The 26,235-nt window shown below is 41.7% G+C and overlaps 1 protein-coding gene across 2 annotated transcripts in view; it reads right to left on the bottom strand.

Annotated features, from left to right (window-relative positions):
• LVRN (laeverin) overlaps nucleotides 1–26,235 on the bottom strand; it is a 73,748-nt gene that overhangs the window by 6,446 nt on the left and 41,067 nt on the right. For both annotated transcript variants that reach the window (XR_003969081.1, XM_030316892.1), the window contains exons 7-18: nucleotides 24,578–24,721; nucleotides 23,732–23,797; nucleotides 23,563–23,628; nucleotides 23,177–23,349; nucleotides 21,010–21,086; nucleotides 20,506–20,645; nucleotides 17,234–17,289; nucleotides 13,767–13,920; nucleotides 11,777–11,871; nucleotides 9,908–10,015; nucleotides 8,198–8,365; nucleotides 7,616–7,753 (exon numbers count right to left, since the gene is read on the bottom strand). Coding sequence is in view for 1 of the 2 variants with exons in the window: in XM_030316892.1 (XP_030172752.1) it covers nucleotides 7,616–7,753; nucleotides 8,198–8,365; nucleotides 9,908–10,015; nucleotides 11,777–11,871; nucleotides 13,767–13,920; nucleotides 17,234–17,289; nucleotides 20,506–20,645; nucleotides 21,010–21,086; nucleotides 23,177–23,349; nucleotides 23,563–23,628; nucleotides 23,732–23,797; nucleotides 24,578–24,721 (1,385 nt within the window). In the remaining variant the exon portion in view is untranslated. The remainder of the gene's footprint in view (nucleotides 1–7,615; nucleotides 7,754–8,197; nucleotides 8,366–9,907; nucleotides 10,016–11,776; nucleotides 11,872–13,766; nucleotides 13,921–17,233; nucleotides 17,290–20,505; nucleotides 20,646–21,009; nucleotides 21,087–23,176; nucleotides 23,350–23,562; nucleotides 23,629–23,731; nucleotides 23,798–24,577; nucleotides 24,722–26,235) is intronic.

Genomic DNA, 26,235 nt, shown 5'->3' with positions numbered 1-26,235 from the left:
CGAAGCAACAAGATGCTAGTCAGACGTGGAAAATGTTTTGCAAGATAAAGCTATACTTTATATAGCAGGTAAATGCTAAGCATACAGCCCCTATTGATTCCTATCTCCTGAATCTAAGCAAAATCATGTATGAATAAGGTTAGGGTCATCATTTAAGAGGGAATCTATTATATAGAGAATTTTATCAGCACTAAGGAAACATTTACAGTTAAATATCGATTTCTGTACACGTAGTTCTAAAACTTTTAGTTACATATAAAAAGCTCCTAAAAACAACAACAACTGTTTTTATCTTTTTAAATGAAGTGGTTAGAATAGTGGTCACACACCTCAAATTAACATACTCTATAAGGGGGTAAGTAAATATGCAAAATTATGCCCCTTAACAAACAGTTATTAATATGGGATCACTTTCGGAAACTCTGGCTAAACTACCCTGAAAGCTTATTTAAAACTTTGAATTTGTATATTGTTTTTGGAGAAATGATCCATGTCTTTGGAGATTCTCAAGATGCTGGTGATCGCAGAAGGGCTAAGTACTTCTGTTCCCTCAAAGAGGCATAGTGACTGTAACTTCCCCTCTAGTTTAGTGTCCTTGAGTAGCCAACAGGGATCTTCTGCAATAAAACCCCAGGAAACATTGTTATGGAAATACAGCAGATACATACCTGCCCAAAGCCTTGCTGAAGTTAAAAAGGTAAATAAAGACTTTTGGATGCATTAAAGAAGAAAGAAAATTAAAATAGGGTTAATGCTTTGGACCGAACAAAAGAGGGTTGCAGTGACACTGTTTGATAGTTGACGGTTAATACACATGACTGACTTACTTCAAAAATGTATACTTGACACTAAAAATTGCAAGACTTCACGTTGGCATAATATCCAAACAACGGTGAGAGAAAACAATGCTTTCATTCTTTTTTAAGTTTTCAGCTGTAACTTAAGCTGTGTCTTCCTGACCAAAGCGAAGGAGACATAGTCTACATATAAACAAATTTGTTTCTATAGGAAAAGAGGACACGCTTCTTAGTTTTCCATTTTTTTTTAATTTTTTAAATGTTTGTTTATTTTTGAGAGAGAACGAGAGACAGAGCACCAGTCAGGGAGGGGCAGAGAGAGAGGGAGACACAGAATCCGAAGGAGGCTCCGGGATCCGAGCTGTCAGTACAGAGCCCGACGTGGGTCTTGAACTCACCAACTATGAGATCATGGCCTGAGCTGAAGTCAGAGGCTCAACCGACTGAGCCACTCAGGTGCCCCCTTAGTTCTCCATTTTTATTGGCCAAGTATTAAAAGCTTGTAAAACAACTCAAGAAATTTGGCAATATTTGCAACAACAACAACAAAAAAACCAACAAAAAAAGCCAAAACAAACCTGAGTTCCAAACTTTAAAAAAAAAAAAAAATGTGGAAAGCTACCTAGGGCCCTACCAGTGTGATTTTCTACCAGAGGAAGAAGACTACCCTGAGAGGCAGGGCTGGGTTTGAAATTATCTTGAGCAGTTTATAACTTATAAAAGATGGGGACTGATATATAGTTCGAAGCATTGTTCTAGAGATGAAATGAGATGCTGTGTATTGAAGCACCCATCAGAGTACCCGGCACGCTTTATCCCTTACTATTCTTGCAAATTCCAAGAGGAGGTCTTTCTGCCACAGATGATCTGTCCCTCTTGTTGAGAGAGCCATCTCTGAAACCTTACTGAGCAAAACTGTATACATTACAAATAGTTTATCTTGCCAGTGGTCTGATACGTGCTCATGAACGGAACGACCAGAGCTGATGTGTGTCAGTTTAGTTACCGTTTTAAAATACTGGTAACATTCAAGGGAGCCTGGGTGGCTCTGTCTGTTGAGCTGAGCATCTGACCCTTGATTTCAGCTCAGGTCACCATCTCAGTTTGTGTGTTCGAGCCCCATGTTAGGGGCTCTGCGCTGACAGCGCTGAGCCTGCTTGGGATTCTCTCTCCCTTCCTCTCTCTCTGTCTGCCCCCCCCCACTCCTCTCAAAAATAAATAAACTGAAAAATAAAAAATTGGTAACATTCTGTGGTAGGGTGTGCACAGGGATTTGGGCCCCTCTCGTCTGGATCGCCTCCTGTCTCTCTCCTTTAGAATTCTCCCTCCACTCCCTTCCCCTGCCATGTCTGATTTCCTGAGGCAAGCGTGGCCACTGGATAAGCATGGGGGCACCAGGGCATCCAGCCTGATCCAATGACTGGCAGTGGGAATAGGCTGTTCAGAGCTCGGGTGCCCCACTCCATAACACCTGACTTCTCTCCATTTGCTTGTTCTCCATTTCTCTCTTCAGCTCTGTACTCCCCATGGCGAAACACAACAGAGACAGAGTAGGAACGTGTACCAGCTTTCACGCTGAGGACTTCAGCCCATGTCACAACAGTATTTGAAGAAGAAATCGGGTGCTAGGTGAAGAACGGAGTAAGATTTCCTTTGGGATCAGTTGAATTTGAACCTGATCACACCCTGCGTTCTGTATTCACGCAAAGCTAGGGTTTTCCCACAGGCTGCAAGGTCTACATTGTTGTAAGAAAGCCAGAAGCACTTGACCAGGATGCCAGGGCACAGACAGGGTTTCTACCGCCTCCAGGAATAATGCCTACAGACACTACTGCCTCATGTCTATACCCACACGTTCTTCCATAAGATCTATCTGTAGCTAATGGCCCGAGAGCATTTTTCTGCAGCCTGCAAGATGTCTTTGTGGTCAGTGGAGGCTCCCTCATTGCCATCAGGACTCAAAAGATCATCTCCGGCCCAACAATGAACTCAAATACCCTGCAGCAACCAGACCAGTGCCCTAAACATGGGAGGGAGGGGCAGGACCAAACCAAAGCTCTTTTCCTTCGAACAAATATTCCAAAATATAGTTTCAGAGGAGGCTTCCTGGCCCACTTACTGTGACAGATCCCAAGTCAGACACTCAGTCCTGCCCTGAGGCATTTTCTGGTGTCCTCTCCTCCATGCAGAAGGTAATTTTTCCCAACTGCTTGTTCAAATCCCACACAAATGCCATTCTTCTCTTTGGGTTCCCCCAAACCTTCCCCAGCTCTCCTCCCCAGCATTTGTCAGATACCATGTCCTCGTCACCTCGTATTCCTGACAAGAGCTTAAACTAACTGTGCCCTGGCAGGGAGAAACTAGAACTTTTTTACTACGAGAAAGAACCTTGGAATCGATCAAAGAGAATACCTTTCGTTCTATGTAAGAGGAAACCAAGGCTGAAACGTTAACAAGTAAACAATAACAGTTGTTGCTTTAGTTACAGCTCCAGAGGAGAGGGTCAGAGAACTCAGTTTGTTGTTATCTGTTTCTCTCCCAGAACTTCTCTCCTGGCAAAATGACACTCTATGAACATCACATATACAGTTATGGCTATAAGATGCAGGAAAAAGGGTGTGGAAAACTTTAGATTTCCTTCCGTGGGGCTTCTTGGGGTCTTTATGATGCTAGCATAGACTGTGAATTTGCAAAAAGCAGAGATTCAAACAGTTCCCAAACTGACGGTCTTTCTTGCTCACAGAAGTCTGAGCAACGTCTTCCATGAACAATGCTCGGTGGAACGTACTGGAGAAACACTAATTTCAAAGCTAACTTGCTCGTCATCAGTCACGTTTCAGCAAACTCAGAATAAGTCTTTCTCACATAATTAAGGTAAAATTTAATTTGTCAGAGGCATTTTTTTATTTATTCTTTCATGCTGTCTTTATCATTGTATGGAGACAGGTAACATGCTAGTCTTCTTGTCAAATATAACTCTTAATTTTTTTTTAAATGTTTATTTATTTTTGAGAGAGAGAGAGAGAGAGACAGAGTGTGAGCAGGGGAAGGGCAGAGAGAGAGGGAGACACAGAATCTGCAGCAGGCTCCAGGCTTCGAGCTGTCAGCACAGAGCCCGACGCGGGGCTTGAACACACAAACCGTGCGATCATGACCCGAGCTGAAGTCGGCCGCTTAACCGACTGAGCGACCCAGACGCCCTTGAAATGTAACTGTTGAAATACATGATGATTAATTGCTCTGATGTACAAAGAATTGACTAAGCATTCTTGTTTCATGTTTAGTGTATATGATAGTTTAATTATTAATTGGAACTTTACTTCCTTCTACAAATCCATAAATGTTACCACCGTTTATTGAAACCAAATTATTGGCAAAATCCAGCAAGACTGATGAACATTACAATTAATATGAAATAAATAAAAAATAAATAAAAATAAACGTACTTGATGTAGAAAGCAAACTTATTTGAGTCTGAAAGACATTGTGTAGCAGACTCTATGAGAGGAGGGGGCTGAGATGAATTTGCTGTAAATAGGTATCTTTTTTATGGGCATGACATTTTGTCGATAAGAGATAAAAATATTCAAGCCATGGATTAAAAGTTCATACATTTACGGGCACCTGGGTGGCTCAGTTAGTTAAGCGTCCGACTCTTGATCTCAGCTCAGGTCATGATCTTAACGGCCATGAGTTCGAGTGCCGCATGGGGCTCTGTGCTGACAGTGTGGAGCCTGCTTGGGATTCTCTCTCCTTTCTGCCCTTACCCCACTCATGCGCTCTCTCTCTCTCTCTCCCTCCCTGAAAAGATAAATAAACTTAAAAAAAAGTTTATACATTTATAATTCTAGGAGCTCCTTGAGGTTAATAAGACCCATTTAGAGTTAAAAAGAAAGGGGAGGCATTCTCTCCACTTAATATTGTTATGCACATCACTTAAATAAATTGCTACACGGTGGACTTTTCAGAGTGTTACCAACATGTTCTCATTCTCTAACCACAGAAAAAGGGTTCTTCTGAGGAATAAAAGTTAAAATACACTTCAAGTCACTTAAATTGAGAGGAGTCTTCCCCATGGGTTGGTCAAAGGCATTTTGGGGGCTTGGTTGGCACATGTGCCCTGCATGAAGAAGGAGAGGAAAAAATGAATTGAGGGGCTCATTACCCCCAGGAGCAGTGCTATCCAGCTGAACTCTCTGTGGTGATGACAATGTTCTACATCGGAGCTGTCCAACGTGACGGCTGCTTGGCCATATCACACTCTTAGAACAGGGCCAGTGCAACTGCGGAACCGAATTTCAAATTTTATTTCATTACTTATCAGTTCAAATGTAAATTCAAATATCTATATGTTAGCTAGTGGCTATCATATTGAGCAATGCCGCCTCAGATAATATTTTACTCAGGTGCCAAATGGTTCCAGTTAAACTATACCAGAGTTGCCCGGGGAGCTAGTGAAAGGTGCAGATTTCTGCCCTGTTTTGGCAGATTCTGATTTTACTTATTTATTTTCATTTTTATTTTTTTTAATGTTTATTTTTGAGAGGGGGCGAGGAGCAGAGAGAGAGGGGGACAGAGGATCTGAAGTGGGCTCTAGGCTCCGTGCTGACAGCAGAGAGCACGACACAGGGCTCGAATTCATGAACCATGACCTCATGACCTGAGCCAAAGTCAGACACTTAACTGACTGAACCACTCAGGCGTCAGGAAGATTTTGATTTTGAAGGGGGGATGGGTGGGTGGGCTTGAGGTCTTTAGGTTTCTTAGCTACTATAGGCGATTTCCAACCTTGTGGCTGGGATCACCTGCCTGAACGCCAGGCACCATGTCACTATGAGCCACAATGATAATAAATTCAATCCTCAGCACTTGCAAGGACATACTAGGTGCCAGGCACGGCTAAATACTAAGCCTGGTTCATAACTGTGAACCTCTGTCTTCCTCGGGACCCAAAAGTGCACGGGAAGGATCGGAGGAATCAATAGCCGGTGGTGATGACAAGTTGGGACCTCTGGTGAATCAAAACATATTTCTTAAAGGAGCTGCTCTCTCAACATTTTCATGCCCAAACTGCTACTAGACTGTTTGGTAGGAAGTGTGGGAAGAAAACAGTCAAGGGCTGTAGCCGAAGCGAGTGCCCCACAGCAGCAAGAGGACAGGTGACCTCCCAGGCCAGGCAAAGCCAAGTGGAGACAGCACTGTTGTTACAAACTCCAGGGAGAGAGAACAGAAATGAAGAAACACCCCTGTGAGGCTGGGATCTCTGAAATCTCAGGGAACAAGGGGACCAATGTCAATAATTCTGATTTATAGCTCAACTCCTAAATTCCCAGTAGGGCCTAGGAAGGGGGGTATTATTTTTAATGACTGAAGAAGGGAAGGATACCCTTTACTGCCAAAATCTTAGGAATCTGAGAAAATTTAAGGAATTCCAAAGACCCTCCAAAGCAATGAACTTAGAAAATATAAAACTGGATGTAAGGTCAATTTTCTTAGTATGTGACTATGCTAAATGCGTTCCACTAATGACCAGAAAAATGGTACTGTGCAAATAAGTCTCTACCTCCATGTTGTAAATTTCTGTTTTTTAATGTTTATTTATTTGGGGGGTGCAGAGAGAGAGGGAGACAGAAGATCTGAAGTAGGCTCCACACTGTCAGCACAGAGCCCAATGTGAGGCTTGAACCCACGAACCCAAAGTCAGATGCTCAACTGAGCCACCCAGCCGTGCCTGTGTGTTGCAAATTTCCGATTTAAAAGCACAATACTTTGGTATTGTAAAGGAATTCAATAAGTGTTTACAAAAGAAAAACATTCCATGATTTTGTTCCTTAAGAGAGCTATATTCACATTCTTTAAACATTTATATTCTAAATATACTTTCTGTCCCACAAGGATACATTTATTTGCAAAAAAGCATCTTCCACCTTTACAGGTGTTTGGACCTGAACTGTTGGCCACTTTGTATTTGCTAACTCTAGAGTATGTGAGCACTTGTAAGACATTATTCTAGGCTTTCAGTGATGTGATTAATCAGATATGATTAAGTAATGTTCTAGAAAGACCAGCCATCAAGGGCATGCTGATTTCTTTTTTTAATTTTTTGACGTTTATTTATTTTTGAGAGAGAGAGACAGAGCGTGAGCAGGGGAGGGGCAGAGAGAGAGAGAGGGGGAGAATCCGAAGCAGGCTCCAAATTGTCAGCACAGATCCCCATGTGGGGCTCAAACCCACAAACCATGAGATCATGACCTGAGCCAAAGTCAGATACTCAACTGACTGAGCCACCCAGGTACCCCAGCATGCTGTCTTATTTTTGCCCGTCAGCATTTACTTCACCCAAGAGGGGGCTATGAGGCAAGCAGATTTCATCTCAAAAGGTGAGAAATATGAAAAATTCAAGAATATGGAACCCAGATATGTAAAGGGAACATTATAACAAATAGGACGCGAGGAAGCGATGAACGTTGGTGTTTCTTGAAATGTAGCGGTCTGCTTCATAAAATAAATGAATGGGTGGTGTGCACTCAAACCAAAGCACATGACCTGCTCTACTCTGTGTCTCTGATGACAATCTTCTTAGTGGGCACAATGGGGAAACTGAGGTAGGTAAGTATCCCATGCAAATCCATTTTCACATAGAAAGCCAACACTGGGGATAAGCGACCTTCTCTTCCACAAATGAGACTGAATGCAAGCAAAATCATCACTTTCCTGATCCAGGCAAAGGACTTTTGGGACCTCGACGGGCTAAAGCTGAGCTTCTAGCCCCAAACCAGTGACCTGTATGAAAGAGAGGTTGCCTGTTAGCTCCTTACCTTTCACTCACAGCTTGCCAATTGTTGATTAAAAAGTCCTTCACAATGTACCGGCCTACTTCAGATTCCGCCACAACTTCCATTATATTTGTTTCGTTAAAAGTGAACGGAGCTGCTGTGACGGCATACTCCAGATATCTGCAAAAATGCATGTGCAGAAAAGAAATATGCAAACATTATCCAATATAAAGAGTGGATTTCAACAAATGGACATAAGATCCCTTAGGGTTCTGAGTCAGCGCACAAATAGGTATTATTTTAACTCCTATATGAGCACATGGTCTATTTCTCTCCCCTTAGTTTATGAATTGCATTCTTCTGCTAGGACCTTTTTATTTTTTAAATATTTTTAATGTTTATTTATTTTTGAGACAGAGAGAGAACAGGGGAGGGGCCAAGAGAAGAGGACAGAGGATCCGAAGCAGGCTCCATGCTGACAACAGAAAGCCCAATGCAGGCCTCGAGCTCATGAGCCACGAGATCATGACCTGAGCTGAAGTGAGATGCTTAACTGACTGAGCCACCCAGTGGCCATCCAGCCACCCACCCCGCCCTCTCTGCCGAGAACTTTGGCCAGATTACCTGTGAAGTATCCATGGGTCTTTACTGCAGCTCATCGCATAAGTGAGTTGAATCCTTTCTTCTTCCTTTGTTTTATTAGAGTACATATTTAACAAAAAGTCCCATTCTTCATCACTTCCGAAGGCAACGCCATAACATAAAACTACACTTTTAATCGGATAAGGTATTCTGTAAGGTAGAAGGTGCAATGCTATTTCTCATAGTAGTCAATTTATATGTTTATTTAGGTTGTTAAATACACACACACACACACACATATGTATGTTTCACTTTAAATTCAAGTTAGTTAGCAGGGCACCTGGGTGGCTCAGTCAGTTGAGCGTCCAACTTCGGCTCAGGTCATGGTCTTATAGTCTGTGAGTTCGAGCCCCACGTTGGGCTCTGTGCTGACAGCTCAGAGCCTGGAGCCTGTTTCAGATTCTGTGTCTCCCTCTCTCTCTGACCCTCCCCCATTTATGCTCTGTCTCTCTCTGTTTCAAAAATAAATAAACGTAAAAAAAATTTTTAATTCAAGTTAGTTAATATGTAGTGTAGTATTGGTTTCAGGAGTAGAATTCAGTGACTCATCACTTCCATACGACACCCCGTGCTTATCCCAACAAGTGTCCTCCTTAATGCCCATCATCCGTCTGGCCCATCTTCCACCCACCTCTCCTCCAGCAACCCTCAGTATGTTCTCTGTTGCTAAGAGTCTCTTAGGAGCGCCTGGGTGGCTCAGTAGGTTGAGTGTCTGACTTCAGTTCAGGTCATGATCTCATGGTTCGTAAGTTCGAGCCCCACATTGGGCTCACTGCTGTCAGCGCGGAGCCCGCTTCAGATCCTCTGTCTTTCTCTCTCTCTCTGACCCTCCCCCACTCATTTGCTCTCTCAAAAATAAATAAACATAAAAAAAGGAGTCTCTTATAGCTTGCCTCCCTGTTTTTTCTTACTTTATTTTTCCTTCCCTTCTCCTACATTCATCTGTTTTGTTCCTTTAGCAACAATAGCCAATGTATCCAAAGGACACAAAAATGCTGATCTGAAGGGGCATATGCACCCCAGTGTGTATAGCAGCACTATCAACAATAGCCAAATTATGGAGAGAAGCCAGTGTCCATCGACTGATGAATGAATAGAGACGTTGTGGTATATATATACAATGGAATATTACTGAGCGATCAGAAAGAATGAAATCTAGCCGTTTGCAACAATGTGGATGGAGCTAGAGGGTATTATGATAAGCAAAATAAGTCAGAGAAAGACAAATATCATAGGATTTCATCCATATGTGGAATCTATGCTGTTATATATTTAGAAGGATGTACCTAGAAAAAAACATGGAGATCTCAGATATAGAGATCAAAAGCAGGGATCTAGAAAGTTAACTGAGAAGAAATCATCAGATTAGCTTAGAAACTAAAGAGGTTTAAGAAAGAAGGAAATTATAATAGTTCAATCAACATATGCTGATAATTAAGCTTGGGCTCATATCTTTTTTTTTTTTCAGTAATCTCCACACCCAACGTGGGGCTCGAACTCATAACCCTAAGGCAAATCGACAGGGGGGAAAAAAACAAAAACAAAAACAAAAGATACTTGAAGAAAATAGGAGACACAGACTACCCAAACAAAAATAAAACAATCATTCCCAGAAAGAAAACATCAAAAAAGGAGAGACATTATTGGTGTTGAAACAGGACAAAAACAAGGGCAATCTGATACTACTCTTACTCATTCTCTGGATGGTTTGTCCAGTTTTTGAAGAGCTCTCTTGACAGCTGAAGACAGTCTTCCAGTCCCAACCAACACGCAGTTTCAAAAAGTTTTTCCAGGGCCACGCTTAAAAGAGAGCACAAAGAAAAACATTTTATTTTGCTCCGTTTACTATATTCATTTTTTCTCCCTGCCTCCAACTATGTGTGTTTCATAAAAGGATGGGTATTTTAAAATATCCTTCCAATAATACCAGGTTTGTTAAAAAAAAAATAGCTTTTGTGGATGGCAAACTTATTTAGGGCTCAGAGAAATATTTGCTGAGAGGCTTTCAGGCACCAAATAAACTCCCAAGATTGGTATTTTTTGAAAGTTGGGAATAAATTATTGCCATCTCTCACCTCCCGCAAACATACGTGGGAGTACACACTCCACATCTGTTATCAATTTATTTTTTCCTCCCTTTTACAATAATTTGCCTTATGGATAGAAAAAAAAAGAAGGTTTTGTAGTATTTGATCTAATACCTTAAAAATAAAGTTTTTTTCTCTCTACACGGAAAGGAGAGGGAATGGTTTCTTTCTCCCTTTGGACAATATGCTTTCCCTTGCTTGAATTTCTGTTTCGTCCTCTACTCTGTTTGGCTATTATGCTCGTGTCCAGAAAAAGACCAGAGAGTTTTGTTTTGTTTTGTTTTGATAGCTGAGCAGGACCACACATTACGGTTCAAAACAAAAATAGTTCAAAAGAATATGGCGAAGGGTAATCATAAATCCAGATAAGCGATTCCTTTGAGGTACGTCTCTCTATACTCCCTACTCTCTGACTTGGAGTCAGAGGTAACAGAACACCAAGTGGCCATAAATTTCCAGAAAATGCAAGGGCCAAATCTGGTTGCTTCACCCTCCTGTTTCAACCCAGCCTGGCCCGACTTTCTGACAAGAAGAATGTCCAAGGCTGGAGGACCTCGGAGTGATGGTTCTGAGCATTCGTTTTCACACTCACACCATCTCCCTACCCATCCCAAGTTGGCTGCCAAAAGACAGAATTCCCTACAAGTACACCAACTCCCCAAAGTCACTCTGAAGACAACTGGCCCTGGATGGTCACTTCTGTCTAGTTGAGGACAGCCAAGGTTATGGCTGGTTAAGGTCTGTGTGAACACACTTTTGCCTTCCTCTTCATTCACCCAACTGGCCTGCCCACTTAACTATCCCAGCTAGTCCTCGCCATCTTCCCTTTACGTGTTTGGTCAACCCCATGTCACATGCCCTAGCACTGAAATGTCTCCCCTCTCAGAAGGATACTCCTGAGAGTGAGTAATCACATTTTGTGTATTTTGTATTACTTGCTTGGCCTCATTGATTTCAGCTTGATGTTGACCAGAGCTGTAAACATAATTCCTGTACCACTGTAGATAACAAATTCCCTCTCTAAATCTAGAAGCCTCTAACTCCCCTACAAACCTTGGGTCACAGGGAGGCCGGGGGTACCGCAGCCCTATTTTGTCTTTCACTCCTTCTTCTCAGACCATCAGGACAACCTGCTTACTCCTCTCATCACACCAATGATAGGAAAACCATTTTTAATACTTACGCATGCTCACAAGTAAATGGCTCGGATATTTCAGCAGCCTCAGAGTTGAGAGTCTAGAGCTATAAATTTCTGTGTCTACACGCGTGTGCTTTGCAAATAAATTAAGATCCCAAACTATTATTTCCTATTAGGCTACATGTAGCTCACCAGTCCCAGAGCTACTGTTCTCAAATTGCATACACAATCTCTCAGTGAAATCATAGGTGTCCAGATCTTCTTAATATGAATCCAGGAGCCTATCTATTCATACAAATCTTGTTATTGAATTATCACTGCTCCAAAAATACTTACAGGGCTAAATAGTCATCTTGTAATGCTGCCACGTTTTCACGAATTACAGTTGAATACATATTCCATATTGAGATAAGTCTCTTTAACAGATACTTCTATAAACAATAAGGAAAAACCTACCGTTAATTTTGGCTTGCAACACTGGATTTGCATCATATTTCTCTTTGTCCGAAAAGACATTAGTAGAGAAGTGACAGATATGTCTTCAGAAGTTATCTTTATTTGTTACTAAACGTATAACTGGTTTATTTTGTAACCTCTCTACATCAGTTTCCTGATTGGGAAAATGGAACTGACAAGAATACCAATAGCACAGTTTTGGGACGACAAAACAATATTACGTATGTGAATGCATTGCCTGGCACATAGGAAGTCAATAAATATTAGGTATTATTACCACTTAATATCACCTGGAACATAGAGAGAGAAATGTAAAAAATATTAAACTACTAAACTTTCTACCTTAACATCTCCATGCTTAGTATTTACACCTCCAAGAAAATAAAAACGGATTTATGCTTTGGACCATTTTAAGCCCTGAGTCTGAAATAAAGTTTCTTCAACTGCTCCATCAGCTGATGAATAATAAGATTATAAAAGTTATCTATTGAGGGGAGCCTGGGTGGCTCAGTCAGTTAAGTATCTGACTTTGGCTCAGGTCATTATCTCACATGTGAGTTTGAGCCCCATGTCGGGTTCTGTGCTGACAGCTCAGAGCCTGGAGCCTGCTTCGGATTCTGTGTCTTCCTCTCTCTCTGCCCCTCCCCTGCTCATGCTCAGTTTCTCTCTCTCTCTCTCAAAAAATAAAATAAACCTTAAAATAAAGTTACCCATTTATAAGACATCCCTAAGGACAAAGTAGATGTTATTCACTGAATTTTTTTTAAAAACAAATACTAGTTTTTACTTCTTCACCCAGAACCAGGCATCAGATATTGTCAACAAGCCACTTTGATGCCATGAACAGTTAAGTGACTTCTTTCCTTGGTCACCATGCCCACGTTCAAGGACCTTTCCACCAGCACTTTGGACAGCAGAAGAAGCAAAGCCTGGGCCCCTGAGGTATTTGTGATCTTGCCCTCAGCCTCCCCCAGAAGCTCACTTGGCATTATCACGTGGCAACTTTCTGGTTTGTTTCTGGTCCCTACCTCTCCAAACGGTTGCTCCCCAACTGTTGCTTTGGTATTCCCTGGGCCATCTTTCTTCTGATCACTGTTTAAGATCTAATAATGGAACTTTCCTCCTTTTATATTGTTTCAGTTATGATGGTGTGTCATTGCCTCATTAATTCCAGTTTCCCTCTCTCGCTTGCCAACATCAAAAGCAGCTTCAAAACCTGCACTTTTTTTTTTTTTCTGGAACATACCTCTCTGGTTAAGTGCTAGTCCTATAAATCAGAGTATTTCAATTATGAGTATGGGGTTTTTAAAGTCTTTCTGTTTAGGGGCGCATGGATGGCTCAGTCGGTGGAGCTTCTGACCTTGGCTTAGGCCATGACCTCATGGTTCGTGAGTTTGGTTCGCGAGTTTGAGCCCTGCATTGGGCTCTCTGCTGTCAGTGGGGGGCCTACTTTGGATCCTCTGTCCCCCTCTGTCTCTGCCCCTCCCCACTCACATGCATGTGCTCTCTTCTCTCTCAAAAATAAACATTAAAGAAAAAGCCTTTCTGTTTGACTAACAATCTTTTGGGAAAATAGTTGTTATAAGAGAAAAGGCATACCATATCCATCCACTCCTGGGTTCTTAGGGCACCTTTTACTTCACCAAGAATTAAAGGCCTTTCCAAAGTTCTCTCACACTCAACTCCTAGATCAGGTCTATGGCTAAAGTGTTTTCTTCTAAGAATAACCAGCCGTCCCTAAGAAAACCAATGTATACATGGAACGAATAGACTATTACTTCCGGAAAGATGTGTTTCACAGATGCTGTCTAGATACAGAAAGAGGAAGAGAGGATTTTTGTCCAAACCCCATAACAAAGAAGGAGATTACCTTTAATAATGGGTACATATCATAGTTGTTCACATCAAAAACAAGATCCTTGGTAACCAGGTTCACCAAGACTGCATACCATACTATGATTTCATCTTCTTCGGCAAGGTACTTGGTTAAATCAAGGGCTGTTTCAATCTCAACATAATTGTTTCTGTTTGGTTCAAAAAGATACACGCTCAAAAAAACCTCCACTTGCTAAATGATGTGCACACTTTCCATATTTGTTCCATGCTTCGATGCCTGATTTCAACAAGGTACGTGAAATGAAGAAGTTAGAGGGTCGAGGGTCCATCTCACTGATAAATGGAAGCCAACCCATGCCGACAGGCCCTCCACTGCAATTCGGTACATTCAAGTGCCCAAATTCTAGGAGGCTATGGGAAAATCCAGGCCAAATGTTGGACGGCTCATCGGGCAAAAGAATACTTGTGCATTTAGTATGCGTTCTTACGAGAGTATAATTTTCATTCAGCAAGTATTAATTAGAAGTCATTCTCTAATGCTCTGCCAGCTACTTGTGGGAACACAAACTGGTATGTAGGACACAACTGTCTACCAGTGGGGAACTTACTATTTCAGTCAAGAGCTAGCTGAGACTTTTGCAGAAGAAGCTGTTAATGAGTCTCAGAATCAAGTAGCAGAGGAGGAAAACACAGGCATGTGATGGAAAAGTCAGGGAAGGCTTCCTGGGGGAGGAACTTCAGACGGGCAATGAAGGATGGATAGGATGGAAATGGTTGGAGAGAAAGAGGAAGGTAGCATATGACAAAGAAGATAAAGCAGGAATTGGTGTGATGGGCAGACCACACAACTGAGGCACAGAATTTCTTTTGTGGGGAGTCAAGAGGGGGAGGGCCAGTAGACCAGGTGGATGAAAGCTGAGGGGAACCTCGAATGTCAGGACCAAGAGTTTACGTGTGGCGAGAAGGTGTTTCAACAATTGGGGTAACATCAGGAAGTTGTTGCCGACACACTTTATTGCTACGGTGCCGAAGGAGACAGAATGGTATTGACAGGAACTGAATGAAGGCTAAGGCTCACGTAACCGGCTAAGTGAAGGAAGACGTGTACTTGGCTTAGCATGGAAGCAGAGGAGCTGGTAAGTCAGGGGAGAATCCAGAAGACATCCTCAGGAACAAACAGATAAGACAGGGTGGCTAGATGGCAGATGGAGAGAGAGAGAGAGAGAGAGAGAGGAGTCCGGGATATCTCTGATTCTTCAAGTTTGGGCCATGGGAAGTAGAGTGGTACTTCGACAGACAGAGAGAAATTGATAACAGGAGCAACTCAGAGAGAGAAATAAAGTGCAGCGGCCGAAATCCTGAGTGTAAATGATCACAGGATAAACAGAAGACAGGAGGGGACAGGCGGAGTCGTGATCCTTTCACAAGGCTTTCCTGATCACCTTGTATCTGCTGGGCACTGGACGTGCACAGAATAAAAACGATCATGGAAACCAGAAGAGAAAGGTGAGAGAAAAGAACCATGATTGGTCTTTTTCTTTTTTTAAGTTTATTGATTGAGAGAGAAAGAGAGAGAGGAAGAGAGGGAGAGAAGAGAGGGAGAGAGCGGGGGAGGGGCAGAGAGAGAAGGAGAGAGAATCCCAAGCAGGTTTCGTGCTGTCAGCACAGAGCCAGTTTGAGCACGGGGCTCAAACTCACAAACCTGAGATCATGACCTGAGCCAAAATCAAGAGTCGGATGCTTAACCGACTGAGCCACCCAGGTGTCCCATAACTGTGATTGGTCTTAAGGATGCTCACGGCAGCAGGAGAAACGTGAGATATAGGAGGAGAACCGGGTTTGCATATCCCAGTCTCGGGAAGACAAAAGAGAAGTTTCCCAGAGGATGTGGTCAAAAGTCTCAAAGTCACGGATGTCCCAGAGAGAGGTGTCAGCGAGGCAGCGGGCAAGGGCATGTGCCATAGGTCAGAGGGGAAAGTGGTAAAGGCGTGAAGGACAAAATAAATAGGTATCCCTTTAAGAAATAGGACAGGCCAAAGAAAGAGAGAACACACTGGATAACTTATCATGTATACTCCTTAATTTTATTGTCTGAAAATTTAAATTCTGAGCACATATTAATCTACCTGTTGAAATACTTAGCACATCTTATATTGAATAAGTGCGATAAAGATAAAATGTAATTCTGTAGGATACTAAAATATAGGCCATATCTCATTAAAATTATACCTATGGCCATCAGCCTAGGGTAACAAAACTCATTTCAAAATCTCAGTTGATTGTGTATTTATTTCAGGCAATTCTTTTTTGGGGGGGGGTATGTTAGCTATTTCCTTAATTTACAGTATCACAGAAAAATACCAATGCATCTACGCTCTTCCTACATTTATCCATTTTAATATTTAATGGCCTTTACAAGTGCTAAGCCTGAATCACTTGTATTTTTACCTGAGATTTTATTCTTACTGGAAATTTAAAAAATAATGATTCTTACACTTTTTGTGATAATCCTATAAATATTTATGATAAATATTTAAATTCTGTGACCTTTTCAATTTACATCTTCTCTACTGCATCCTTCTAAAATTTCTCCTTTAAGGGGTTCATTTTAAAATGTTGAATTACAGGCGCCTGGGTAGTCCAGTCAGTTAGGCATCCAACTTCGGCTCAGGTCATGATCTCATGGCTTGTGAGTTCGAGCCCCATGTCCAGGTCTGTGCCGACAGCTCATAGCCTGGAGCCTGCTTCAGATGCTGTGTCTTCCTTTCTCTCTGCCCCTCCCTCACTCTCTTTCTTTCTCTCTCACTCTCTCTCTCAAATAAACACTAAAAAAAAATGTTTTTTAATGTCAAATTGCACTTCATCTTGTATAAATGAAACTCCTTCCCCATTAAACACCAACTCTTCATTCTTCCTCCCCGTGGCCCCCGGGGAAACTACCCTCCCCTTTTCTGTCTCTATGCTTCTAACTACTTTAAGTAGCTCCTATAAATGGAATCACAAGCTGCTTGCCTTTCTGTGACTGGCTTATTTCATTTAGCACGATGGCCTCAAAGTACATCCACGCTGTTGCATACCCCAGCAACTTTTATGTTATAAAATTCCACTGTATCCATGGAATTTGATCCTAATCCTAGTAAGTTAGGCCCTGTATACAGTGAAGAACCAATTTCATTTCATACTGATCTGGTTATTTGTTTATTTTTATAAAGTTCTCAAGGTACACTTTTAAAACCATGAGTGAAGAGGGGCGCCTGAGTGGCTCAGTGGGTTAAGCGTCCGACTTCAGCTCAGGTCATGATCCCGTGGTTCACGAGTCCGAGCCCTGTGTCGGGCTCTGTGCTGACAGCTCAGAGCCTGGAGCCTGCTTCGGATTCTGTGTCTCCCTCTCTCTCTGCCCCTCCCCTGCTTGTGCTCTGTCTCTCTCTCCATCTCTCAACAATAAATAAATGTTAAAAAAACAAAACAAAACAAAACCATGAGTGAAGAGAATATACTCACTTCGACAAGGAAAAGGCATCATCGATCATCTGCAGTCTATGAATAACAGGGATGGCCTGCAAATGAGACCCAAATATGTGCAGAAAGAGATGAGAACATGTTTTTAGTACCAAAATAATTTCCAAAATAGTAACAGCATTTCAGAATCAGCGCTGCTTACAAAGCACTTTCACGTGAATTGGCTCGTGTGCCGAGAAATGCTAATTACTAAGGATAGTCCCCATGATTTATTTATTATGCATCTGGTTTTGCTAAATGATCCCTCTGGACATCAATCATCCGGCTTTCAGCTGGTCGAGCGTTTTGCCAAAATACTCCCCGAAAAACGGCATGTTAGAAAATTAAACAGGAGGCCATGTTTAAAAGGCTCTCCAAAACAGAAAGTGTACATTAAATTGTATTATAATGTCCAAGTTGTTGTCAGGAAGCTTTTAGGCACAGGAAGCCTTATGCAAATATTATTTAGCATCATGTTGATAATACAGTATCGAATACAGTATCTGGTAAGCAGGATTCTGTCTTCTCAAGATTTTCCTAATTTGACCCAATCCACCAACAGAGCCCTTTGAATCACAGAAAAGGCAGGGGTCGACTGCCAACCTAACTGCTTAGGCTTCTGTTTGAGCTCCGTGGCATTGACAGGCCACAGGACTCTGTCACAGCTTGAGTGGCCTGAGGGGGCCCAAAGCCTCCTATAGAATTCGTTCCACACCTCGCACATTTTCACAAGTTTGGTCCCAGAAAAATCAATCTTTACAACATCTCTTTGAACTTCTTAGCAAGCCAGACTTCAATCTTTCCCTGGTAGCACTCTCATTTCTTTTCTGGCAGTAACAACACTTAGGTCTTCTAAATTAATATTAATGGCAGACATGCTGTTTCATTTGCTCCCCAATTACAGAGTAGAAATAACTGACCTCAGTTTTTCAAAAAGTAAGCCTACAATGGTTTCAAGAAATCATTGCTAGACTGGGATGACCTTGTCTCTGTAGCTTACAGTGGCCTTAGAAATCAATAAGGATGTAGCTACTCTGGAAGATTTTTTTTTTTGGGGGGGGGGAATGAGTGGAGGAGGAGTGGGGGGGAGAGAGAGTTAGTGGGGGAGGGGCGGAGGGAGGGAGAGAGAGAATGAGTAGGGGAGGGGCAGAGGGAGGGAGAGAGCGAGAGAGAGAGAGGGGGAGAGAGAATGAGAATCTTAAGCAGGTTCCACACCCATCGTGGAACCTGACATGGGGCTCGATCCCACGCCTGAGAGATCATGACCTGAGCTGAAATCAAGAGTCAGACACATAGCCCATGGAGCTAGCTAGGCACCCTTGAAAACGATTTAAAAATAAAATTTTATGGGGCGCCTGGGTGGCTCAGTCAGTTAAGCCTCCAACTTCGGCTCAGATCATGATCTCGTGGTTGTGAGTTCGAGCCCAACATCCAGCTCTGTGCTGACAGCTCGGAACCTGGAGCCTGCTTCGGATTCTGTGTCTCCCTCTCTCTCTGCTCGTCCACCCCGCTCGCAATCATTCTTTCTCTCTCTCAAAAATAAATAAATGTTAAAACAAATTTAAAAAAAGTAAAATTTTCTTATGAGTGGATTGTGTAGTCTTATTCAAAAGCCCTATAATAATTTTTAAAACTTACATGTTCTGAAGGCCTGGCTTGTGTCTGGCCTCTGTTCTGAAGGCCTGGCTTGTGTCTGGCCTCTGTTAAACATAATGCATGTATCACCTTATCTGATCTTCCCAACCCTTTAAGGTTGGTCTATTCAAACGTCATAATACAGATGGGAAAACTGAGGCATGACTCGCCAGATAAGAAACCCAAGGTTGCACATCTGGTGAGCGATGAACACAGTCTACCTGATGCAGAACCCCCACCAGTATACTGTACTTTGTCTTCTGCTCTGTGTCTCAGAGAGCTTTCGAAGACAGAGACACCAAAGATATCTTCCAGTCAACACTCTAGCTTGAACAAGGCCATCTCAACGAACCGCCCATGGTTTCACAGCAGAGCCAACTCCGTAGACCCCTACGGCGGCATCCATCTGCACCAGTGGAGATTTGGTTTCATGGAACTAATTAAAATCTGACTGATTAGACCTAGCCAACATTTCAATATTTATATATTCCATAATGACTTCTTTTTTGTGATAAAGTGGTGTTAGATTCCATTGATATTTTGTGAATTAACTTCCCTGAGGGAGAGTAGGAATATATATATATGTAATATATATATATATTATATATATATAATATATATATATATATACACACACACACACACACACACACACATTTTTTTTAAGTTTATTTGTTTTGAGAGAGAGAGAGAGTAAGCAGGGGAGGGGCAGAGAGAGAGAGAAAGAGAGAGAGAATCCCAAGCAGGCTCCGTGCTGTCAGCGCAGAGCCCATGGATCTCACGAACCATGAGATCATGACCTGAGTTGAAACCAAGAGTCAGATGCTTAACCGGCTGGGCCATCCAGGCACCCCAGGAATATAATTTTTTAAGAATTAACACTTTCTAGCATATACTGAGTACCCATTAAGGGCTTAAAATTTTTAAACGTATGTTTACCCACATTGTCTCTAATCCTTGTGATAAATAACAAATATATTGTTCCCATTTTATTTTTTTCAATATTTTTTTTAAGGAGTCTCTACACCCAGTGTATGGCTTGAACTCACAACCCTGAGATCAAGAGTTACATGCTCTCCCGATGGAGCCAGCCAGGTGCCCCTGTTATTCCTATTTTAAAGTGAAGATATGGAAACGGAGCATTTAAGTAACTTGTCTAAGATCACAAAACTAACAGTTAATAGGAAAACGTATTCTGATTTTCACCTAGAAACGTAAAATTGTTGTAGAAAAATGATATTAATGTTCAAAAATACTACGTTCAACCCAAACCTCCCCTTTCTAAGAATGAGGGAGAAAAAGTCCTGTATGGCATGGTGTGAGAGGTGGCAGCAAGGGTAGAGTTCCTCCCACCAGACAAGTTTATGAACGCTTAACTCTAGGGGCGTCCGAGGGGGTCAGTCGGTTAAGCCTCTGACTCTTGATTTCAGCTCAGGTCACTATCTCATGGTTTGTGAGTTTGAGTCCCAGGTCAGGCTCTGTACTGTCACTGCAGAGAGATTCTCTCTCTCTCCCTGTCTCTCTGCCCTTCCCATGCTTTCTCTCTGTCTCTCAAAATAGATAACTTAAAAAAAAAAAAAAAAGAAGACTCCAGAGTGCAATATTAATGTTATTTAATAACAGGCATAAAATAATCTTACCTTAGGATCTTTTTCAAGCTGCTGTTTTAGCTTTTTCCAACCTACTTTATCATAGTTAACTCTGTAATATCCAGTCATATTCAAATTTAGAATCACCCAGTCGTGATCAGAATCTGAAACTTGCATTTCAGGGAATATTTCTACAAAGGAATATGGGAAAAGTATGAAATGGTCCATCTAAAAAATATTCCAGTAATTGTTCATACTATATCCTCTTAATCCTAAATAGTAAACCCAGTAAATCCAACAAAAAAAAAGAGAAAGGAATTCTAAAATATATACTGATCTTACCATATATATTTTTTCAGAAGTAATGGCTTTGATTTAAAACTTTTCTTTATGGCTCTGTGTTCAACCAGAATGATATAACATTTTACTTTAAAGCAAGACAGCTTTTCAAAAGCTATATGCTTCAAAATTTTATTCCCTTCCTTGATATATGTGTGTGTGGGTAATATATATTCATGCATGTATGTGAAAATATTTTAAAAATGTGTTACTTACTGCTGCTTTTATCTAGCCAAACTAGAGACTGTGTGATTCCATTTTTTATCCAGAGAATAGGTACAATCCATGTGTCGCTTATTTGGAAAAAAAAAAATTCAGTTTATTCTCACAGATAAGATATAAACTCTGAGCCAATATTAAATGAGATGATAAAATAACAGAGAGAACCCGAATTCTTTGGTCATTTTCTCTGGATCTGCAAGGGTTTGCTCTTAGGAGTATTCAATGTGGTTTTTATTTAATTTAATTAATTAATTTATTTTTTGTTTCAATGCTCGTTTATTTCTGAGAGAGAGAGAGAGAGAGAGAGAGAGAGAGAGAGAGAGACAGACAGCGCGAGCACACGAGCAGGGGAGGGGCAGAGAGAGGAGACATAGAATCCCAAGCAGGCTCCAGGCTCCCAGCTGTCAGCACAGAGCCCGACTCGGGGTTGGAACCCCTGAACTGTGAGATCGTGACCTGAGCCGAAGCTGGACACTTAAACGACGAGGCTATCCAGGCGACCCCATTCAATGTTGTTTTTATAAGCCAGTTTTGCTTTGACCATCTGTTTACTCTTTTATTTCTTCTTTACTTTTTCTTACAACTTAAAGTAGCTACTAAGACTATATTGTATCCGAAACTTTCTTTTTTTTTTTGTATCTGAAACTCTCAAGGCCTGTTTATATTAAATTACAGCTACTTGGCCTCACTGGGGGGGTTGTCCAAATGCTGTAGACAGACCCAAATCCATCCGTGCCAAGAGAGGCCAAGAGTAATTTAAGAAGAAAAAGCTTGACAAACATTTCAAAATGCTTTTCTGCCTCAAGCTTTCTCCCCATCTGAAAAGTGTTCAGCACGGATCAGCCAGATTATTCATATTTACTGAATGCCGACATTCTTCCCACATTGGTAGACGTGACCTGGAGGAAGCTGATGACCACGAGGAGGACATTAGTCATCTGAAGAGTCACACTCCTCGGAGTTTGGGCAAGACTTGCCATCTGGCTCAAACGCTCACAAGCCTGGTTTCTCAAAAGACGTTGAACGAGGGTGTGTTGATCTAATCGCTAAGGCACACATCTTCTCAAAAGTCACGGAGCCTTGATGAGCACAGGGTGATGGATGGGAGTGTTGAAATCACTGTATTGTAGGTTCGCAACTAATACAACACGGGACGTTAACGAAGTGGAATTAAAATAAAAGCTTAAAAAAAAAAGCAAGTCACAGAATAGCAGCGTGGTGAGGGAACTTCAGTTCTCCTCTTTCTTTCTCCTGGGGTTTTAGAGGAAGAAGACGATGGCCTGCATACCACAGTGATGCTGTTTGAAAATTACTCCCTCGTGTGTACCCCTAACTCACCACAGTGAGAAGTGAATATCAGAACTTTATCAAACACCCTGGAACATTCTCTAACAAGTTAAGAGAGGGAAGAGAAGGGAAATAGGGGAAGAGATGGGCTCTAGGCTGCCTTATACTCATTTTTTCATTTCATTTTAACAACAGTCCCCTGGGATATACGCTGTCACATTTACTTTAGAGCTAAGGCAACCGAAACTCAAGAGATTTTTAAAATTAGACTTACCTAAGGTTTGAATTTCGGGGAAGTTGATATTTAAACCCAGGTGTCAGGGAATCTAAAGGCCCTCATTCTAATATTATAGGCATGGCGATAAATACACACGTACGTGTACGTGCGGACATGCACAGAATGATTTCTCAAGGATGCAGTGACCGTTCGATTCTGTTTCTAGGGAAAAGGAGACAGCTGTGCTGCAGGATCCCCTTTTCTCTCAACTAACATGAGGCCATGCATGGTTCTACTTTCTTGTCTCTCACCCAGAATCCTGAGTAAATGCATTCCTTCTGTCTGAAGGACAAATAAAATGCATAACCCCCAAAGCACTGGCTGCTGGTGTCATCCTAAATGCCAGGGGAGGGGCACTGCCTTGAACCCTTCAGTGCAGGTCTCTGGCCTTGCTCAGGACATCAGGGGCTCTGCCTCAACCCAGCACCCCAGGAACAACACCCTGCATGGACCATGAAGTTGCCATCCCAGAGCCTCTCTGCAGAAGAGTGTGTACCCAGCTGGAATTTTATGCTTCCTCACCCGCAGGCTGCTTTCCATTTGATCAGAGAGCTCTACCCCCAAGGAAGGTGAGTACAGAGAAGCAAATGTACCTACTTGTGGGTTAGGAGAGTCTGATTTTGAACCTTTCCAAGATAAAATGGTTCCTGTTTCATGGCACCAGTAGATACATTTAAGGTGATGACTGGAAAACCACTCTGGTGTGTCCAACGGTCCATTATGCTTTTTACTGGCGCTGGCAAGAGAATTTTACTCTGGTCGTCTATGACCTGTTTTAGAAAATCATCACAAGAGCAGATATTTACCATCAAAATCTTCTGCCTAAAAGAAACTACCTGGCTATTCTGTTCCTCATCTATGCAGTGATTCCCAGTGGGTGATCTTCGGGGCCAAATTCAGAACTCTATTGAACTCTATATGTGAATGAATCCTTAGCGTATTCATTCATTCATTCAACACAAGTCAGGAAGTAGGACAATTACCATTTGAAAATGCCTCCATAAATCATCTTGCTCAGCATTTGAGTAAGAAAATGTCTTCAAATATGACTGTAAAAAATAGAAGAATGGAAAAGCCAAGGTTAAAATAAATAACATGCCTAAACCATGTAAGTCTACTTCCTGCCAAGTAACAACAATTTTGCAAACTCACCTTGAGTGCACTGATAAATACATTCTCATTCAGAAAGCTAGAAAGCATTCGGGCCAAAGATGCTCCCTAAGACATAAGAAACAGTCCATCATTTGAACAAATTCAACATACAAATACCAACACATTCCATTCTGATGAGCAATATTCTGGGCTTTTCTCCTCATTGCTTTGTGGACTTGAGTTGAATGTTTGGGTTATGCCCAAATTGCTGATAAAATAGTAGACTGTCACTAATTACTAGGTAAAAAGTGAACAAATGTCCTACATATAAGGAATTCAGGGGGCATCTGGGTGGCTCAGTTGGTTAAGCACCCGACATCGGTTCAGGTCATGATCTGCGGTTTGTGAGTTCGAGCCCCATGGCGGGCTCTGTGCTGACAGCTTGGAGCCTGGAGCCTGCTTTGGATCCTGTGTCTCCCTCTCTCTCTGCCCCTCCCCTGCTCATTCTCATTCTCTCTCTCTCTCTCTCTCTCTCTCTCTCAAAAATAAATAAACATTAAAAAAATTAAAAAAAAAGCATTCAGGATACACAACATGTTATAAGCTGAGATATTTACATGGTAAGAATAAATTTCCACCAAACAGAAGGGTTCTCCTTAAAAGCAGCAAGTTGTCTCAGTGTTTTTATAATGATGGATGGTACTGAGCACCTAAAATAGGCTTGATTAATGTTTGCTAGATGAGAATTGATTTATACACCTCTTCTGAAATGCACCCACTGAATAAAATCACAGTTATCTATATCAAAAGTTTTCTAGTATCCTATTAATCTATTATTCTTAGAATCCACTTTATGCACCTTCATGCAGGAGTGCAAAACAAAAGAAAATATATAACTAATTTTACCTTGTTGTAAGTAAATAAGTCAAAGAGTTCATTTATTTCACTGGTTTCTGTGAAATTTTCCACCTTCAAGGACACAGCTCTAGACACCAGGGCGTGATCTTCACTGAGGACATGATGTAAAATGTTAGAAAAAAAGACCTCATTCTAAAAGGAAAAGAGTGAGCAGCATTAACTTCTCAGGTTTCACAGAAACACAAAATCTAAATGCTTTCAAAATGCTTACAAAAAATACTTTCAAAAACTGACACAGAAGAGGGGACAAAAATCATTCCGATGTGCTCTATGAGCTGTCGTATGCCAAATAAGTTAGGAATCCTTGAATAACAAAATTCTAAGCTACTTTCCTTCCCCTTTAATAGCCCTTTTTATTTCAATGAAAACAAACAAACAAACAAACAAACAAACACCAAACCCATTACAAAGTTGATGTGTTTTCCAAGAGAGCTTATCTACATTCCCCCAAAGCAGATCCCTGGCCATACAGACAGGACCTACCAGAGAATAGCATCTTTAGGTGGTTTTAATCCTCTAGAATTTTATTGGTTATTTTATTAGTAACCCCTTAAAATGGATCAACCTCTCTTATATGAACATTTGCAAACCAAAACCAGGGCAGATTTACAAATCCAATGATGAGGTCAGAATTTGTAATTGGAAATAAATCCACAGACTGGAGAGTACAGCTTACAGATCATGCATTATGAGACAACTTATTATATTTTAATGAGAATAACAGAACTCTGCAAAAAAAAAAAAAATAGGGGTGCCTGAGTGGTTCAGTCAGTTAAGCGTCCGACTCTTGGTTTCAGCTCAGGTCATGATCTTGCAGTTCGTTTGTTCGAGCCCCGCATCACGCTCCATGCTAATAACATGGAGCCTGCCTGGGACTCTCTCTCTGCCTCTCTCTCTGCCCTTCCTCTACACTCTCTTTCTCTTAAAATAAATAAACTTAAATAATTTTATTAAAAAAAATAGACTTCTCTCAGACACACGACAAAGGGCATTTCTTTTTGGAAGGAAAGATAAAAGGAAAACCAAGGTACAGCCAGAGAGGCACATGGGACGGCAAAGCTGAAGAAAGGATAGTGGTTAAGAAGAGACAGAGACAGCTGGCTCAGACCCCACAGAGCTGGGCGAGCCCCCTAATAATCCACAAGAAGCCTCAACTCCCCAGTGGCTATCTCTGGGGTCCCCAAGCTGACTCCTTCAATTTCTGCCTGCTTCCATTAGCCAATGTTCTAACCAACTCTCTCCTTTTGCATTTACTAACACCATTGATTCTGTGGTTATCAAACTCTGCTCTTCTAGAAATGAGAAAGCCTGTCATTTAGACCAGTGCATCTCAAACTTTAATGTGAATAAGGATGCCTTCTGGATCTGATCACAATCAAACGTGTGAATTCAGGGGCACCTGGGTGGCTCAGTCGGTTAAGCGTCCAACTTTGGCTCAGGTCATGATTTCAGGGTTTGTGGGTTTCAGCCCCACATCGAGCTCTGTGCTGACAGCTCGGAGCCTGGAGCCTGCTTTGGATTCTGTGTCTCCCTTTCTCTCTGCCCCTCCCCTGCTCATGCTCTGTCTCTCTCTCTCTCTCTCTCTCAAAACTAAACATTAAAAAAAATAATAAAAACAAATAAATAAATGCAGAGTTGCAGAATGG

The sequence above is a fragment of the Lynx canadensis genome, chromosome A1, assembly GCF_007474595.2.
Source record: "Lynx canadensis isolate LIC74 chromosome A1, mLynCan4.pri.v2, whole genome shotgun sequence".
Lineage (NCBI taxonomy): Eukaryota > Metazoa > Chordata > Mammalia > Carnivora > Felidae > Lynx > Lynx canadensis.
Note: the sequence above shows the minus strand (reverse complement) of the source record. Positions and strands in the feature narration are given on the sequence as shown.